At 43.2% G+C, this 16,812-nt stretch overlaps 1 protein-coding gene across 7 annotated transcripts in view; it reads left to right on the top strand.

Annotated features, from left to right (window-relative positions):
* The window catches only part of NPAS2 (neuronal PAS domain protein 2), a 104,578-nt gene that overhangs the window by 64,660 nt on the left and 23,106 nt on the right, over window positions 1-16,812 (top strand). For all 7 annotated transcript variants that reach the window (XM_062607005.1, XM_062607006.1, XM_062607003.1 and 4 more), the window contains exons 6-9: window positions 4,142-4,262; window positions 5,272-5,385; window positions 14,204-14,322; window positions 16,382-16,464. In XM_062607005.1, the coding sequence (XP_062462989.1) occupies window positions 4,142-4,262; window positions 5,272-5,385; window positions 14,204-14,322; window positions 16,382-16,464 (437 nt within the window). The remainder of the gene's footprint in view (window positions 1-4,141; window positions 4,263-5,271; window positions 5,386-14,203; window positions 14,323-16,381; window positions 16,465-16,812) is intronic.

Raw genomic sequence — 16,812 nt, 5'->3', positions numbered from 1 at the left:
ACTCCGGTGCTGAGAACAAACATGCCCAATTCTCCTTAATACAGTTTCCCTAAGTTCCATGGAGTGCTTTCAAACACAAACTTCTTCTGTTGTCATTCTAAATACTTTGTTTTTACAAGATCTGGAGGCTACTCTTAGGGTCAATTGATGTAAAGAGAGGTTTAGCTCATACAGTAAGATTGACTACAGTTGAAGTGAAGTGAGCTTCTGGAAATCTGGTCACAACTCACAGCATTTGCCAGTCAGAGTAACATATCGCAGCATTTACCCTGTCCCTTCTTGCCTGCTTTGCTGAGTGCAACAGTTAAACGCAGGCAGCAGAGTGACTTACTTCCACGCTACAGGAGGAGATGTAGTTTTCCCACAGGCACTGCTGGCCCACGGGCTCAGGTTCTGCACAAGCTCACAGACTGGGAGGGTGGTGTCCATCTCACCCATCTTTAGTCCCGTAACCAAGGTGTCTGCACTCAGCTCCTGCCCATGTGGTAGTCCACAAGGGTTGGTGGGCAGGTGGCTGTGCAGAGGCAGAGCTGAGCTTCTCCTTGGTGGGTTTTTCTCCCCAGGGGTTCCCCAGTGAAGCTCAGGCAGCTGCTCTGCTGTGCTGGGCGCTATAGTTAAACATCAGGGTAGAAAAATCCAGGCCATAGCACCTTATAGTGTACAAAAGTTACATATGCTGTGTCGCTGTTACAGGGTAGCAATGGGCATCACTGCAGGTTATACAGGTTGATAAAGGGGCCAAATCCCAGTGCATAATAGCACAGCTATCTTTCTTTTTGGGGTTGATGGGAAAAAAGCCTGTATCATTTGCAACCCTCCACCTTTCCATTCCCATAGGGACTATGCTTGCTGAGTTTCCCTGCTTTTTTCCCTCAAAGTGGGAATAACTCATCATATTTCCTCCTTACCACCTCCCAAAAGCAGTGAAATGGTGAGGAAGGAGCTCCATTTTGGAGTACAGTTGTTTTGTTGAAACTGCACATATATTTTATCTCTGCATCAAATGATTGCAGAACTTGGTGTACTGTGTTTAGAATGGACCAGTATCTATGTATGCAAACGTGTTGTTTCTTTCCTGCCATAGCTATCAGGGGCAAATACTCAGAAGTTCATGTTAGCAGGATCCATTGATTTGAAGGTGCAGGGTAGATTCCAAGCTTAGCTCGATGGCATAAATATGCATTAACATAGTTCATCTAACCACTCTACCCACAGCCGCTGTAATTTATCCGCTTTGCCTGTCTCATTCAGCAATGCTTTGTGGCTGTGCCTGCCAGCAGGGCAGGACTGCCCACTGCAGAATAATTAGAATAATTAGACAAAGCTGCAAACTGTTCCTCTCCAACTGATGAATTTTTGTCTGTGATGATCAGATTTTGTCCATGTCTGCAGTCACCTTTTTGCTGTGGCACCAGATGTTTTCTGTTTGGGTCTGGTGCAGAATTAACTCTGAATAGCTTCCCTGGCATTTCCTACAGCTCCAGTGAGACTGGAATGTTTGTTTCCTTCTCTCTGTTTGGCCTGTTGATATATTCTTGATTGACCTACCGATCCAAGAATATTGTTGGAATCTTGATACTTACAACATGCAGACATTCTGTCCCGTGTGCTGCTTTACAGGTGTGCCTAACCTGCCCATGAGGCAAGAGCTGTGAAACGCAGTAAGAAGTACAAAAGATGGTACTTCTAACAGCAAAAATGCAAACCAAATATTACATTCTGAATATGGTACACAATGGCAGCAAAAATATAAAAGCCAGGGTTCACAAATCAATGAATAGCTGGTGCTCGGGGCAGGAGGTTGCTTTAATGGGTATGCGGAACAGAAGTGTCCTGCAACTCCAACTGTAGGTGTAGTCACAGGCCTCTGCAGCTACTACCTTGAACAGAAAAGACACTGCAGAACTGGTAATAGGTTTTGAATTGGAGCTTGGTCACAGTATGGAGACAAAAGGTGGTATTGGGTCAGTGAAGAAGCAACAATGAGTCCGAGGAGAGGTGGCAGCTCACATCTAGCACTCCTGCAGTTACTGCTGAGTGAATTGGAGATTAATTAACCTCCATGAGACTTGTGCGAAACTGGTGGATAAGTGTCATTATCTACCGTTTACAGGTTGAAAGGGAATGAGAAAGAAAATTCCTGTTTTGCAACTGTACCAAAAGCCTTGAACAGGACTCACCACTGTAGTTTCCCATGAGATGCTTTTTCTTCATGTGCCCCAAATTGTATGAACAATGTAATTCATTTTGTATAAATATATATATAAATATGCATATATATGTAAAATAAATTTGTGTATGTCTAGAAAATAAATACAGATTGCATAAATATAATTTATGAGATCTGCTTTTCTAAAGAGAAGAAGGACTTCTGTGGGCGTACTGAAGGTAGGCCTAAAGGGGACCTACAAGCAGTCTGGAGAGGGACATTTTAGAAGAGCATGTAGGGATAGGACAAGGGGGAATGGCTTTAAGCCGGCAGCACAGGGTAGATTTTGATCAGATATTAGGATCTGATATTCTTCACTGTGCGGGTGGTGAGGCACTGGCACAGGTTGCCCGGACAAGCTGTGGCTGCCCCATCCCTGGCAGAGTTCAAGGCCAGGCTGGAGAGGGCTTTGAGCAACCTGGTCTACTGAGTGGAAGGTGTTCCTGCCCATGGCAGATGGTTGGAACTGGATGAGCTTTAAGGTTCCTTTCAACCCAAACCATTCTGTGATCCTATGTGTGTATATTTATACATATTTATACATACATATATAAACTTAATCACATACTATATCAGTAGGATTCATATTAATAAGGTAGACACTAAAGTCACAATAATTTTCAAGTATTCTTCACAAAAGGAATATTCAAGTGTAACAAGCACCTGTAATAAAAACTTTTAACTGAATAATCTGAAGTGATATCACATCAAGGTAAGTATATAAAGCATAGCACTCTGATTTTCAAAGTATATTTGATACATTTCGTTACTGTAAACAGGAATTCCACTCAACAGCAGGCATGGTGGAAAGGAGAGGGAAACCAAAGTGCAGTCTTACATAAATACCTAGGTAAATTATTGTGATTAATAACTTGCCAGTCTCATACAGGGCTAACACATTTTCAACACGACTGTGCAGTCTGATAGGAGCTTCTCTGATGACACATGAAGCTGCGTCAATGTGCCAGCTCAGCCTGAAGTAGTCATAAGTGGGATGGATGTAAGTCAATGCTATTAGAGGGTCACTTTATCTTACTACTTCCAGATATGCTCTTCTAGCGTTAGGTTAGTTACCATGCTGGACACAGTGAGACCTTCCTCTTGGCAACCCTGTGACAGACTCTTTGTCTTCTCCACCCTGGGCCAGTCATGGCTTTTTGCAGAAGCCCATCTCCTCTTTCCATTCCCAGATCTCAGTATAGATTTCAGATGGGTTCAGGTTCATGCCAGCTAACCGTGGGGCTGGGGATACCTAGGCATTCAGCTGATGGCTAGCCAGAGGGGTTGTGCCAATGGCACCATGAAGTCCCCCTCCCTGGGGACAAATTACTGCTGCTGCAAAGCAATGTCCAGAGTGAGGAGTCTCCTTCTCCCTGCCCCCACCTGCCAGGATGCTGGAAGCAGGCACCAATGGCTGCTGCTTCAAGGGCACTTCCCAGAAGCTGAGAGGGCTCCCTAAGGGAAGGACTGGATCAGAAATTGATCCAGCTCTTAGGTCTGGTGGCCCAGAGTGACCCCACTGCTCCTGCTAGTCAGGGTTTGCCGTGGAGAGTGCAAGCTTCAGGGATCCACAACAGGCCTGTCCATGGAGCTAGTGAGCAGTATGGGGAGCCAGGCACCCATTCTCCAGCTCACTCCCAGGTTTCATTATTTAATTGCATGGATATACCTGATGCACCTGATGGTCTCTGACAGACTTTAGAGGAGCATCACTGAGTGCTGAGAATTAAGCTGAGAACTGGCCCACAGAGAAGTGGCTGCTCTGTTTGCCCAGCAGTTTCCTCCGTTTTAGACTTTGTCAGGAGTCCCTGGAAATCAGTGGGAAAGCTGCAGTCGACTGCCAGACACTTCATACCGACATTGCTGTGCATCTCTGCAAGCATTGCTCGTTGTGATATTTCTGTTTTTCTCAAAGGTCCTTTTTCTTTGCAGTGCGATGTCTTGGATCAGAACTTGCTAAATTTCCTCCCAGAACAAGAACATTCAGAAATTTATAAGATGTTATCTTCTTGTATGCTTATGACGGATTCTGCCTCATCGGACTACCTAAAAAGTAAGTTTTATTTTATCTTTCCCAGTAAATGAAAAAGCAGGGGCAGGATAAAAATTTTCTCTCAGAAAGAGTTTCTTATGTGATGTGCAATATAAAACTTAGGTTCATAGCCTTTTAAAAAGATCTTGCCACCTGGAATGACCCTTTGGTTCTATTTTTAAATGAAACTCATCACCTTTATTTTACTAGGCTAAGACTACTTGCAGTTAGGTTAATTATTGAATATCATATCTTTTGAGACAGCTGAGGAAAATAGGTTAGCTGATGGAAACTGAGAGTTCGTGTGAGACAAATCACATCTTAATTGATATTTCAGTCTGTTCGAGTAAGATGCTGTTTAGAGGTATGCTAATGTGGCATACCTTTGGTTTGCATTCTAGTTGAAAAGTATCGGTAAAATCATTGTAATTATTTTCAAACAAAGTTTGGTTTTCTTAAAAATGCTATTATTTGCCTCATCCCTATTCACTTCAGGAGGTAAGATATAGGAAATCTGAAAACACATGGTAATGTAAGATGTACAGCTGCTTAATCTACTGTATATACAAAACCTGCAGCTGATCGCTAATATGCCAAAGTTAATTTAATACATATTTTGAGGTAATTAGGCGTAGTTTTCCAACAGAAGATGTAGAGCAGCTGTGAGTCATGAGAAGCCTAAATAGAAAAAAATGCTATAAATGAAGGATCTGGTTCTCTCCTTTGCTACACCAATGCTATGGCAGTGGTGGAGGTGGTGTAAGAGAAGGGCAGGTTATCCACAAAGACTGTCCCTGAGCTGTGGGCAGACCTGTGCAGAGCCCTGAAGAACCTGCACCCCTGCAAAGTAATTCCTTGTAGATGCTAATCCTGCCATGTATAGCATGTAGCACAATAGTGTAGAGGACTCTGAGTGGTAACAAGCTGCTGTCGTGCTGCCAGTTGCAAGATTGGGGTTGGAAGACACCATTGGTTGTGTTTAGCTTAAATAGCATATTTATTTCTTCTTCTTCTTCTTTTAACAATCCAGCTGACAATGAACTAGAGTTTTATTGTCATCTTCTGAGAGGAAGTTTGAACCCAAAGGAATTTCCAACATATGAATACATAAAATTTGTAGGAAATTTTCGGTCTTACAGCAATGGTAAGCTTTAATTGTTGTATAAATGTTACTTTAGCTCTGTAAAATAAAATATCAGTATTGCTCCATTGAACAAGACAGGCTTTTAACTGAAAGGACTATTTTTAATGTTATGGGGTAAATTTTGCTTCACATGGATCTCGCTGCTGATTTGCAATAGCTGGACAAGTACCTATGAAGAGTGAAACTGTGTTAGTTGCTTTTGTTACTGCCCTTCACTTGTTAGCAGTGATCCTTTGACTCTGCATAAGTTTGCAAATAATGGCAGGTTCAGAGGAGTGTTTGCGCTCACTAATACTGTGTGCTAAGACTCTACCTATTAACTAAGCTTGCTACCTTATCTGCTGGCTTACATTAAACACAAGTTCTGTGCCAGAACTGACAATCTGCCAAATCTGCCCTCTCACCTTGCTCTGCAATCTACATTGTAATGGAGCGCCTGCACGCACAGCTCCACACTGTGGTGAGGGGTCCCCTTCCACTGGCAACGGAGTGTCTGAGGACCCTTCCACCTACCTCCTTCTCCAGATGCCATTTTACATTCCTCTCCAGCACTGCAGAACCCAATACCCACAAAAAAAGGGAAAGAAATGCAGTCAGCACAGTTGCTAGTGCACCACAGCCTGTCTAAGGGATGCAGGGCGTATTTCCACCTCGCCCATTCCCTAACAAACAGATTGCTGCATGGCCATTAGTGTCAGAAATAAAATACCCTTTTATTACTTTCCCTTCCCCTGCCTGCCCAAGTTTGCTTTAGTTACTTGCCTGATTGAACTCCAGAGTGGCATTTCCAAAGTTGCTGGTATTGTTCCAAATAGGTCATCCTCAGCAAAAAAAATTCCCCACCGTGCTTTCCAAAAAACACACTCCACACTGCGACAAAATAAGTCCCTGTCCCCATTTAGCTTTCTGCTCTTGCTCCACATGACTAGAATAGAAACCTACGTGCAGGATGGAGATATGTCTTTCTTGTTTGGTGCCATCTGATTTGAAGCTTTATTTGTAATAAGAAATGTAACTGCCCGTATGCTTTCTAGTTTGAATGAAGTGAAATGCGGCTGCCTGACAGACACGCACACCAAGCTGTTCTGTTTTCTAGAGCAGAAACTGGCTTTCAGGTGCTGACTCATAAGGATACATTTCTACCAGGGGAATTTCTGATCCATTTTCTTCAAGGATTTTTCAGCCTTTTATTTTGGCATGACCTTAATATTGCCTTTTTACCTGGTAGGATTTCATATCCCAGCATTTGTATGAGTGGCTATTTCTCAGAAGAAAGATAAACTTGTATTACAGGTATCTTCCCTAGCTTGATGCATATAAATTAAAGGGGAACATACTGATTTCAGGAGACACCAAATCATTTTCCAAAGACCCCAGCTTATAGTTTTCAAATAAGACACGTGCTTTCTATTTCATTTTTTTTTCCTCTGTGACACCTTTTCCTAAATATTCCACCTTATTTTGTCTCTTCTACTTTCTTCCCATCTCTGCTGCATTCAGGTCCTCTGTTCAATAGGGAGAGGATAGCCCTTGTCCCTGCTGTGTGAGATGGTGCCTCCTGGCCCCATTCCCATTTCCCCATTGCAGAGCCCTGTAGCTTGCCCATGCTGACTTTAGATTCCTGAGTTCATTACAGAGCCAGGTGGAAATACTTGCTCATCAGTGCATCCCCAGCACTGCTCCCTCTTGTCTGGGGGATGCCCCCATAGCCCCCTCTGTCTCTGACCCCCAGTGCCCTGGCTTCTAATGCAGCCACAAAAGCACCTCCCAGTAAAGGTGGAAGCAAGTGCACCAGAGTCGTGATGTCACAGCAGTCACCTCTGTTTGTTTGGGAGATGATAACCTTGGGCCAAGGACAGAGAGAGCAGCCACAGGAGGGTGCAAATCTCCGAAGTGGATGTTTTTAGGTCCACTGGGCTTCTTGCATCAGCCAGCTGCACCATGAGCAAGGCATGGGGCATCAGCTCAAGTGAGCACCATATGAATGCAGCTGCCCCTTGGGCAGCCTTACAGCCCCAGGCCTGGGGGCAAGGAGCTGTGCTTTGGCAAGGGGACTTGCAGCATAGACATCTTTGAGCATCTCATGGGCGCAGCAATGGGCTGGGTTCTCACTTCTGCTTGCTTCTCACATCCCAAGACACCCTGTTATCAGGCACTGCCCCCACCCCCCAGCCAATGCACCTCCCAGACCTACCAGTAATGTGTCTCTTCTTCCTTCCATGAAATAAATACCCTTTCTCCAGCCATCCCACCTCTAGGTGTGAGGCCAAGCGGGTGAGAAAGACAGCGGTAGGAAGGGTGGTGGGGGAAACACGTACCACTTTGCAGGGCAGCACTCTTCCTATGTGGGTAGGATTAGCTGGCCCCAAATCCTGCTTTTTGGAGGTGTTTGTGAAGGAAGGAGGCTAAGCTGAAGATAAAAAAGAGTTAGCTGGGGGAGAAAGACAGAAATTGCAAATTAAGCTTAATTAGCAGGAGACGTTCCTTATGAATGTATTCAAGAATGTTTTTCCCTGTAGCTTTTCACAGCAGTGGAAGTGTGATCATGTTTTTACACATGGGAGACTGATACAGGATGTTCTTCTCTAAATACAAATCTCTGCTTTTTAGCCACCCAGTCCTACTTTTGTTTCCAGTGGTTTGCTGAGTGTACTCTGAGGCTGTCCCGCCTGTACATTCCTGCTGCAGGGACACCAGAGCCTCTGTGGCTGGGGAAACTCTTTTATTCCTGTCAGGCTGTATCCCATCAGGATACTTAACTATTCTGTTCTCATTAATTTAGGGTCATGGCAGTGACAGTCCTAACACCTCACTTAACTTTCACTAATGTGTTGAAGAACCGGTAGGTCCGTTTTTGCCCTCTTTAAAAGAAATGTCATTAGCTTTATTCTACTTCCACATAACCTTTTCCATAATTTCCCTTGAATTATCATCTTTTTAGACCCATTTTACTATTGCTCATTGCTCATATTATAATGGTGGTGCCTGGGGGAAGGGGGTCATGAATGCTGCAGTCCCAGTCACCTTGCCCCCTCCTGTCCTCCTTCATATTTTCTCCGTTGATTGCATTGTACCTTATGGCCAAGAACATCATACCAGGATGGGTTTGAATGGATTAATTTGAAGGACTGAGGCTTAGAAAGCCAGCTAGGGGCTTAGCTGCTCTCCCTAATTTTAGTTGGAGCCCTGGAGCTTTAAAGGCCATTGTACTGAGACGCCAAAGAGATTTTTTTTGTCTGCTAAAGTAGAACAAATACCTGATACCTACCAAGGTGACTTGTCACCAGGACTGCTGTCAGGGAGCTAGGTCATGCAGAACCTACATCATACCCATGCTACTCCCCGAGAGGAGCAGTCACTGGCATCTTCCAGATCCCAGAAGGTGCAGGGAGATGCATGTGCAGCCCCAGAAATTGCCTGGGAAAGTTCACATAGGTGACGGCATGTGTTCAGTCTTTCAGAAGATCACTGTCCCTAGAGCTCCTGGGCTCAGCTATAGCTGGAGGCAAGAGGAGCTGTACAGCCCAATGCCAGGATTAGCAAGAGGGTCCCCTCTTGGGCTGGTCCCAGGGATGGTGTGCGGGAAGCTGTGCTCTGTAACCCCTGCTACAAGGACATTTCTGCTGCTGCATCTACACCAGGGATGTGACATGAGCCGCCTGCACATGAGCAAAGCCTGCTTGAATTAGTGTGCCCAAGCAAGAACAGCCGACCGGAGAAACAGCGAAGTGAGCTATGTGGAGTGACTGCATGAGTCACTGGCTGTGCTAAATCAAATACAGGAGATTTGATTTTGCATTTGGGAGGATTATATAATCATCATTAATTAAACTTCAATGAGAAAAGCAGGACGGTAGCCTGACATGAAGAATCAGTGGTCCCTTGAGAGGAGAGGAGGTGGCCCATGGGCCACTCAGAACAGGAAAGTGGAGTTCCCTCTTTGTTTCTGTGAGACATGCATACTTGCTCTTAGAGCATAAAGTTTTTGGGGGTTTATTTGCAAATAGGGACTCTTTCTAATATTTTTATGTATTTCAGGTTCTGGTCCTTTAGTCCAGATTTTAACAGGAGAGATGAATATATGCAAACATCTGAGGCAGCCAAGTGCCATCACTGTACGTGTTGACCTGTAGTGCTTGATAAGGGACAGAGTCATGTCAGCATCACCTATGAATAATGCAGTGGCTCCCATCCAGTCTTGCCTGAGGGATAAGGGGGGGGGGGGGCAAGTAATAAAGGCAACCCTCAAAACAATCCAAGAAATATATAGCTCACAGTATAAAATGTCAAATTAAGTGAGAATAGATTATTTTACAAAGCTGCTTAATAGCTTACTCTGATAAGAAAAGATAAGGTGGGCTGGATTTATCCCTCCTGTGAAAATTGTTTGTATGTTTATAAACAGAAAAAGATCTCTCATAATGATAGAAATAAATATTGGCTTTGGTATCCTATTTCTGAGGTGACATACTTGCTTAAAAACTCCTGAAAGGGACAGAGCCAGAGTCCTGCCTTTCAAAGTGTTCACCAGTACAAAAAAGGACCACCAGCATCTTTACAGTGATAGATCCATCCTTTCATCCAAAATGCCTGAAGTTTTCCTCTTGAAGGAGGAGATAACCATTACGTGAAAAGAGTTCCTGATCAAGCAATATCATTAAATAGTATAGTGGAATTTAAAATTGAACATTTTTGTTCCCAGTTACATGGAAACTCAGGAAGTATCTGGTTACTGGATGCTAATAATAGCAGATACTCTACTGTTAGCTGATACATTTATCAGAGATAAGAATAACCATCTAGAAAATTTTCCTGCTGAGGGGAAAAAAGTCTTTTCTCAGAAAAATTAATTCATTCTGAATTCCTTTTTAAAAGAAACAAGCAGATTTATACAGAAGATACATTGATCCTGAGCCTCCATCAGCATATGCAGAAACATCTGATAAGAATAACTCAAACTGAAATGAATGTTTTGATCAGAACCAACAGCCACACATAATTATTATTTGCTATTCACAATATTGCAGAAGCTGCGGCTATCAATCTGCAGTGCTTATGTTGGGCTCTCCATGGGCACTTAAGAAAAAAGGCACTATTCCTGTCCTAAAGAATTTACCCATATCAGCACAGGATGGCGAGGGGAGAAACAGGAGGAGGAAAGAGGAGAGAGTAGATCAAAGTAGACAAGTGATGTATGGACACCATCACTGTTACTCATCTGATGCTACTGAGTGCAGTCTGGCTTGCTGCTGGCACTTTTGATTTCTTCATTATATATATTAATTGCTAAATATTCTGTTTATCTGTGGTCTGAATGTATTTATATGAAACAATCTTGGTTTTATTCTGGTCTGTTTGGCTTGCATTTTTTAAAATCACTGCTCAGTTTGTTTGACAGTCACTTTGGCTGGTTCTTTAAACATTAACATCTACTGACAAAACAGGAAGGAGGGGCTTCTTCTTTCAAATGGCATAAATGAGAGGGTTTGCTGTTATGGAAAGAATATGTTCTAAACAACCTAAGTTAAAATAAGATGACTGACCAAGCAATTGACTGCTGCACTACTATTAACTGAATAATGTGGCATCTGGGGGATTTTAAAGATGTTTTCATTAATTTCATGTGGCACGATTTGTATCCCTAAGGATGAAAATCTTTTCAGCTGTGGTAGTTAAGGGCTTGGTTCCTTATATATATTACTTACTGTTGTCTTGTCCTTAGTGTTCTGGTCTTTTCTGAGAAAAACCCAAAACCAAATAACAACAAAAAAAACCCACCCTGTATATAGACAAGTCAGTTTCTTCCTATCTTCTTATATGGTATTTGCAAGTAATTTAATACTTCTGCAAAAGTATTTCGTGGTAGCTCTAAGAGCAGCAGGTCTGATAGCTAATTGCAAAAACTATTAAAATTCCTGGTAAGGAGCATCAGCTAACTGATATATATGAGACAACTGTTTCATCTTTCTGGTTATGTATTTAGCTTTGTCACACAACCTTCTAATTCCCTACTCAAGGTATTTTGTCGAGATCATTTAATTGTGAAGCACACATGTCCTCATTTAGCCAAGCCCACTTGTTTATAGCTAGCTTAACATTTCATCAGTCACTTTCTGACAAAAGCATTCTGAGACCTGTATTTGACATATAAATGTTAACATCATCATATCCTCAGACTTCATCCTATATTTTCCATTCCACTGATTTTCTGTGGTGCTCTCAGAAAGTTCGCTACTGAACTTTGCTACTTCAAGATGTTGTGTGTTTTCTTTTAAAGAGACTTGGAGAATTACAAAGTATGATTTTTCAGAAGGCATGCTTGATTTTTTTTCATTTATGATGTAATGATCTCTTTATTTAACTACACTTTAAAATTTATCAACAAAAAAGGTTGAAATTTGTTCATCAGGTGCAAGGGCAGAGCAAAACAGGCTGTGCAGATAGAGCTGTGGAAAGAACAGATACCAACAAAATAAATCAGGCAGCAAAGTAATGCAGAAACAAATGTCAGGGATTTTTTTCTTCTTTCAGTTAATGTAATTGTTATTTTCAGATGGAGAGGTACACTGCAAGGTGGTGGCTATCTGCCTGCATCACTGAGGCTTTTAATGCTCTGAATTTGTCAAAGGCATCTGAACATGGAGACGGCACAGTACTTGTTCAAAGTCGGGATGGATGACTTTCAGCCAGGCCAGCTCTGTCTCATCTCCTGGGGCTTATTCATTCACTGACACTTAAGTTCAAGATTCCCAAACATTTTGGGTGAAATCCAGAATAGAAATTCATCCAAAATAAATTATTTACTACATAATTTTCCTAGACAATAATTATTTAATTATTATATAACCCTTTTAGTATTGTTTTTACCTCTTGGAAATATAACCCTATTTTGTAAATGCCATATTCAGGGATGTATTCTGCTCTCTTCTGGGAATACATCTCAGGCCCATGGCTGTTTGTATGAAACAGCTAATGCAGAAAAGCCATCTGCTCTCTTTGATGTGACTTGGCCTCCACTCTGTCTTCACTTTCTTCTGCAGCTGGTGTCACTTGCAAGCCCATGGGTTCACTAACTAGGTTAACTTGTCATACCTGTGGTTTGCAGGCGGAATGTACTTACCTTGTTTTCATATCTTAGAGCGCAGTCTGCTGGGCTCTAAGATACAAAAGCATTTGTGACTGAACTTGTCTATTGCAGAGAGAAACCCCATTGATTTCAAATATGACAACATACTTCACTGGAAGCTTGGAAGTAACTTTTTACAATTCCCTTAATGTGGGTTTATAGCAATCACATTAATTTTTAAACAGGTCTGACTATGAAAAGTGACAGACTTGCACAAAATAATCACATCAGAGATGAACCAATAACTCTTGACTCAGGCTTCTCCTGTTCCCTGTAGCTCCTAACTCTTTCTACATTTTTTACCATCTCTTGTATTAATAATCCCATAGAAGCCCTCATATATGTACATAACCCCAGGAGCAGTACAGGAACAGATATTCCTAGGAAGTCCCCAGAGCAAGTGCGCTTAGCTGGTGAAAGGAGGAGGATTTTGCCCATATTTTTTATCTCAATATCCAGTCAGCCATGCCCTCCAGACTCAACTGCAAGAGAGGGCTGTAATGTCTGTGGTTAGTGAGCTAAGCCTAGTGCAGAAGCACCCCAGAATAAAATTGCTAGTTATCTCCCCCACAGATAGATAGAAAGCTCTTCATTTTCACAGGAATGGTCATTCTTAACCTTGCTTTATCCTGTGCCGAAGAGACAAACTGTAGGAAACTTCACAAAATTGGATATAGGGACCTAACAGTAAAGAATATTAGCATTTATCCCTTTTAGCATTAGATTAACTCATATTGGTGAACTCCAGCTGCTAAATGGGACTTTCTCTGCCCCCACAGGAGATAGTCAGCTGCACAGGGCAAGAGCTTGTGGGACCAGCCCAGTTCCCACTGTAGCTTAGCACAGAGTTTTCTTTCACTGCTGTGAAAGTAGGATTACCATCTCTAAACAGCTCAAATTTGGAGGAAGAATTTCCATTATGTTATTCTAACATGGGACTGTGGGCTAGCTTAAGGCAACGCATTCTTTTGGCAGCGCATCTCTGTGGCAGGAGGTGCTAGTGGGTTCTCAGAGCAAGGCAAGAGACGTGAAATCATGAAAGACATAAAAAAAAATATACAAAATCTGTTGCCACATCACATCCAGGTTTTCCTTCTGCCCAGTGTTTCAGGAGACAGCAGACCCTCTGCATGGTCACCAGAAATGCCCAGCTCTTGGGAGCCTGTGCCACGCATGGGGTCCTTTTTAGGGTTGCTTTTATTCAAACAAGGAGAACTTGTGCACACTGGGGGCAGTTCATTGCTAGCTCAATGGAGCCTCACTGGTGGTGGGCCCTGGTGTTCTGCCACTGATGATGTTCTCTCTTCAGCTACTTCCCCTGCCGATGCTTTTTCCCACTGCTTCATGGAAGTCAGGGCACTAGGCATGCTGCAGCATATATTTTTTTCTTGGTAGTGAAAGAGAGCAATTGGATGCATGGGTTTTCTTTCCAGAAAGCTGGTTTATGCTCTTTAATACTGTTTGGCCTTATTTTTATCAGGATTAACCTATAAGATTCATACTTGAAGTGAAGCTCTGATGTCTTTCTGCATAACATGACTGACTTGGATTTAAATATATGCATATCAGCTTTAAAAGCTTTTAGAGCACTTCTCTGAATAAAATTAATACTGTACACTTCATGTGTGCAAAATAGGAAGAGCAAATCTTGTATGAGGAATGACTTTGTGTCCTGTTTTTTTCTCTGCCTAGTGCCTAACTCCACTTGCAATGGCTTTGATGAGGCTGTCCCAAGGGCTTACAGAACATCCCCTGGAAAGCAGATCTGCTTCGTTGCGACTGTTCGTCTGGCAACACCTCAGTTTCTAAAGGTAAGTGCATACCTTGGGTCGCATTCATTTCAGAACTTCTCAAAACGCTTTCAGATGAAGTGACATGCAAAGTTCTTAGCTTTGCTAATTGAATGGATTACAGATATCACATTTCATGCATAGAAATCCAGTGAAGAGGATTATCAGTGTGAGCCAGGATCTGCAGAAGCGGTGTCACTTCTCCTCCCCTTGCCAGGGAGATGGAAACCCTCCTTGCATTAGGAATTGCACAGTCACTTTGAAATTGGCTTCTTCATTACTGCTTTCTGCTCTGGCACTTGCAGGGCACTCTTGAGTGATTCATGGCCCCAGCAGGCTACTGGGGGGCCCCAGCAGAGTCTCTTCTGTGTGAGTAAGAACACTTCCCATAATCTTAACCACAGTAATCATATTAGTACGAGGGGCTGGAGTTAAGGTTGTCCGGGAACGCTGAAAGCAAATTCCCTTGTCTTTGGGTAACTAAGATCTCAAATTAAACAGGGAAACTAAATGGACTGCACATGGCAATGAGCTGCCCAATGCTAGGGAGGAGAAGAACCTGGAGAAGGTGTTAGCTGCCACAGAATCCTAGACACTGATTGCTTCATTTCACCTGAGTGACTCACTCAACCCCCATTCTTCACTTCCTTCTCAAAAGTGAAGGCCAAAATATATATCTGACTGGCTAACAAAGGCAGAATTAGTGTGTTTGTTGCACAGAGAAATGTTTCCATGTCGCACGTTGAATTTCAGGGTATATTATTGCCATCAGCATGTATTTTGGCATAAACTGTAGATGGGGAAGAGAGGAATTTAAGGTATGCCTGAAGCCTGTTGCCTCTGTACAGCCAGCAACTTTAACCAACTTTGTAAGCATTGACATGTATCAAAGAAACACTTGAAAGCAGCATGTCCCAGCTTGTCCTCTGGTCCCAAGAGGTGGTCTGTATGACTTCCCTCTCATAGAGGGACAACAGAGACAGAAGTGGCAGTGGAGGCATGGGTGGGTGTCACTGAGCCCACGCCACAGGAGAATGTGGCACCAGGGAGCAGGAAGACAGGCACATTGGGGGCCAGTGGGCAGGCTGTACTTATAATGATGATGGAGACCCTCCTGCAAGAGAGACATAGGGGACACAGTAACCCTGGATGCCACTAAATCCTGAGTGCTGATGCTGGGAAGTACCAGGCCAGGGGCCTCCAGCTTGACTCCAGGCAGATTGTGGAGCTGGAGGTGCCCCTGCAAACTGCCAATGGGAGAAGAGGTGTTGGCAGAGGGGATCTGGGGCACGCAGCCAGCCCCAGCCCATGCATGAGTGTGCACCATGGTGCCATCCTTCCTCCCCTTCCTATCTCCACCCAGCAACTAATCACCTATGACTGCCTCCTGATCTTATCCCTCTGGGGCAAGGACGTCCTGCCTCACAGGCAACCCTGTGCCCTGCCTCCTTTTATGCACTTATTAATTATCATTATCAGAAGTGCTAAGGGCTTCTGAGTCTTAAGGGCCAGCTTCTTCACTTCACTGGAGTAAAGTACAAGGCAAAACCACTACCTTTCCCCTGTCTGACAGGATCCATGCAGGCTGCTTGCCTGAAAATGCACGTACTCCTCTTTGGCTGCTGTGTAGGAAGCAGAGTGTCCCCCTTTCTCAAACAGGGCTTGGAGAGCAGACATCCAAAAGGACTGGGCAAAGGTGGTAGGTATCTTTAGTAACACAAAGACAGCAAGGGAAGTCGTGACAAACCCAGATGGGACCAAGCACAGGCTGGATGCTGGAAAACGGCATTGCTCCTTGGGGCTGTTGGCAGCACAGCCGTCACACCCCAGGCACTCCTGCAAAACCATGAAAACTTTGGCTCCCTGAACAACAGTCTCAGCTCTTAAGTCCACGTGCATCACAAGTTCTTCTTCCCAACTCCTGCAAAAATGTTGGCATTGATAAATACAATAGATTGCTCTTTGGAGTTGCCAGAAAATGTGCAAATTCTCTGTTTTCTCCTCTTATGCACTATGTCTTTATAGCTAACAAAAGCTAGATGAAGCAGAACTCTGTCTAAGTCAGCTCTTTACCACACAGGAAATGTGCATCGTGGAAGAACCTCTAGAGGAATTCACATCACGACACAGCCTGGAGTGGAAATTCTTGTTCCTGGATCACAGGTTGGTGGCAAGAACACTCCTGGTTGCGTTTGACGCTTGTCTGCTGTTGTTTCCATAAGTGCAATTCTCTCAAATAGTGTTCCATTTCACATCTAAATCGCATGAGCAGGAGGGCTGCCACTGAAATTCCTACAAAAGCTGATGCTTACTGTTTTACATTTAGTTTTGCATTTGTTTTTATCAGTCTTTTAAACCAAAACTACTCTGTTTCTCAGGCCAAATTTGTGATTAGCTTGTTCTCATTTCCTTTAAAATTATCAATGGACCAGAGTCTGTCACATGGAAAAATGATCCAATTGTTTTACAGCTGCAGAAACCATTCTTTCCAAATCCAGCCATTTATTCTGT

Source organism: Pezoporus occidentalis, unplaced genomic scaffold, assembly GCF_034315485.1.
Source record: "Pezoporus occidentalis ecotype Australia unplaced genomic scaffold, CSIRO_AGI_Poc_V1 ctg99, whole genome shotgun sequence".
In the NCBI taxonomy this organism is placed as follows: domain Eukaryota; kingdom Metazoa; phylum Chordata; class Aves; order Psittaciformes; family Psittacidae; genus Pezoporus; species Pezoporus occidentalis.
The sequence above is the reverse complement of the archived record's forward strand: the minus strand, read 5'-3'. Positions and strand labels throughout refer to the sequence as shown.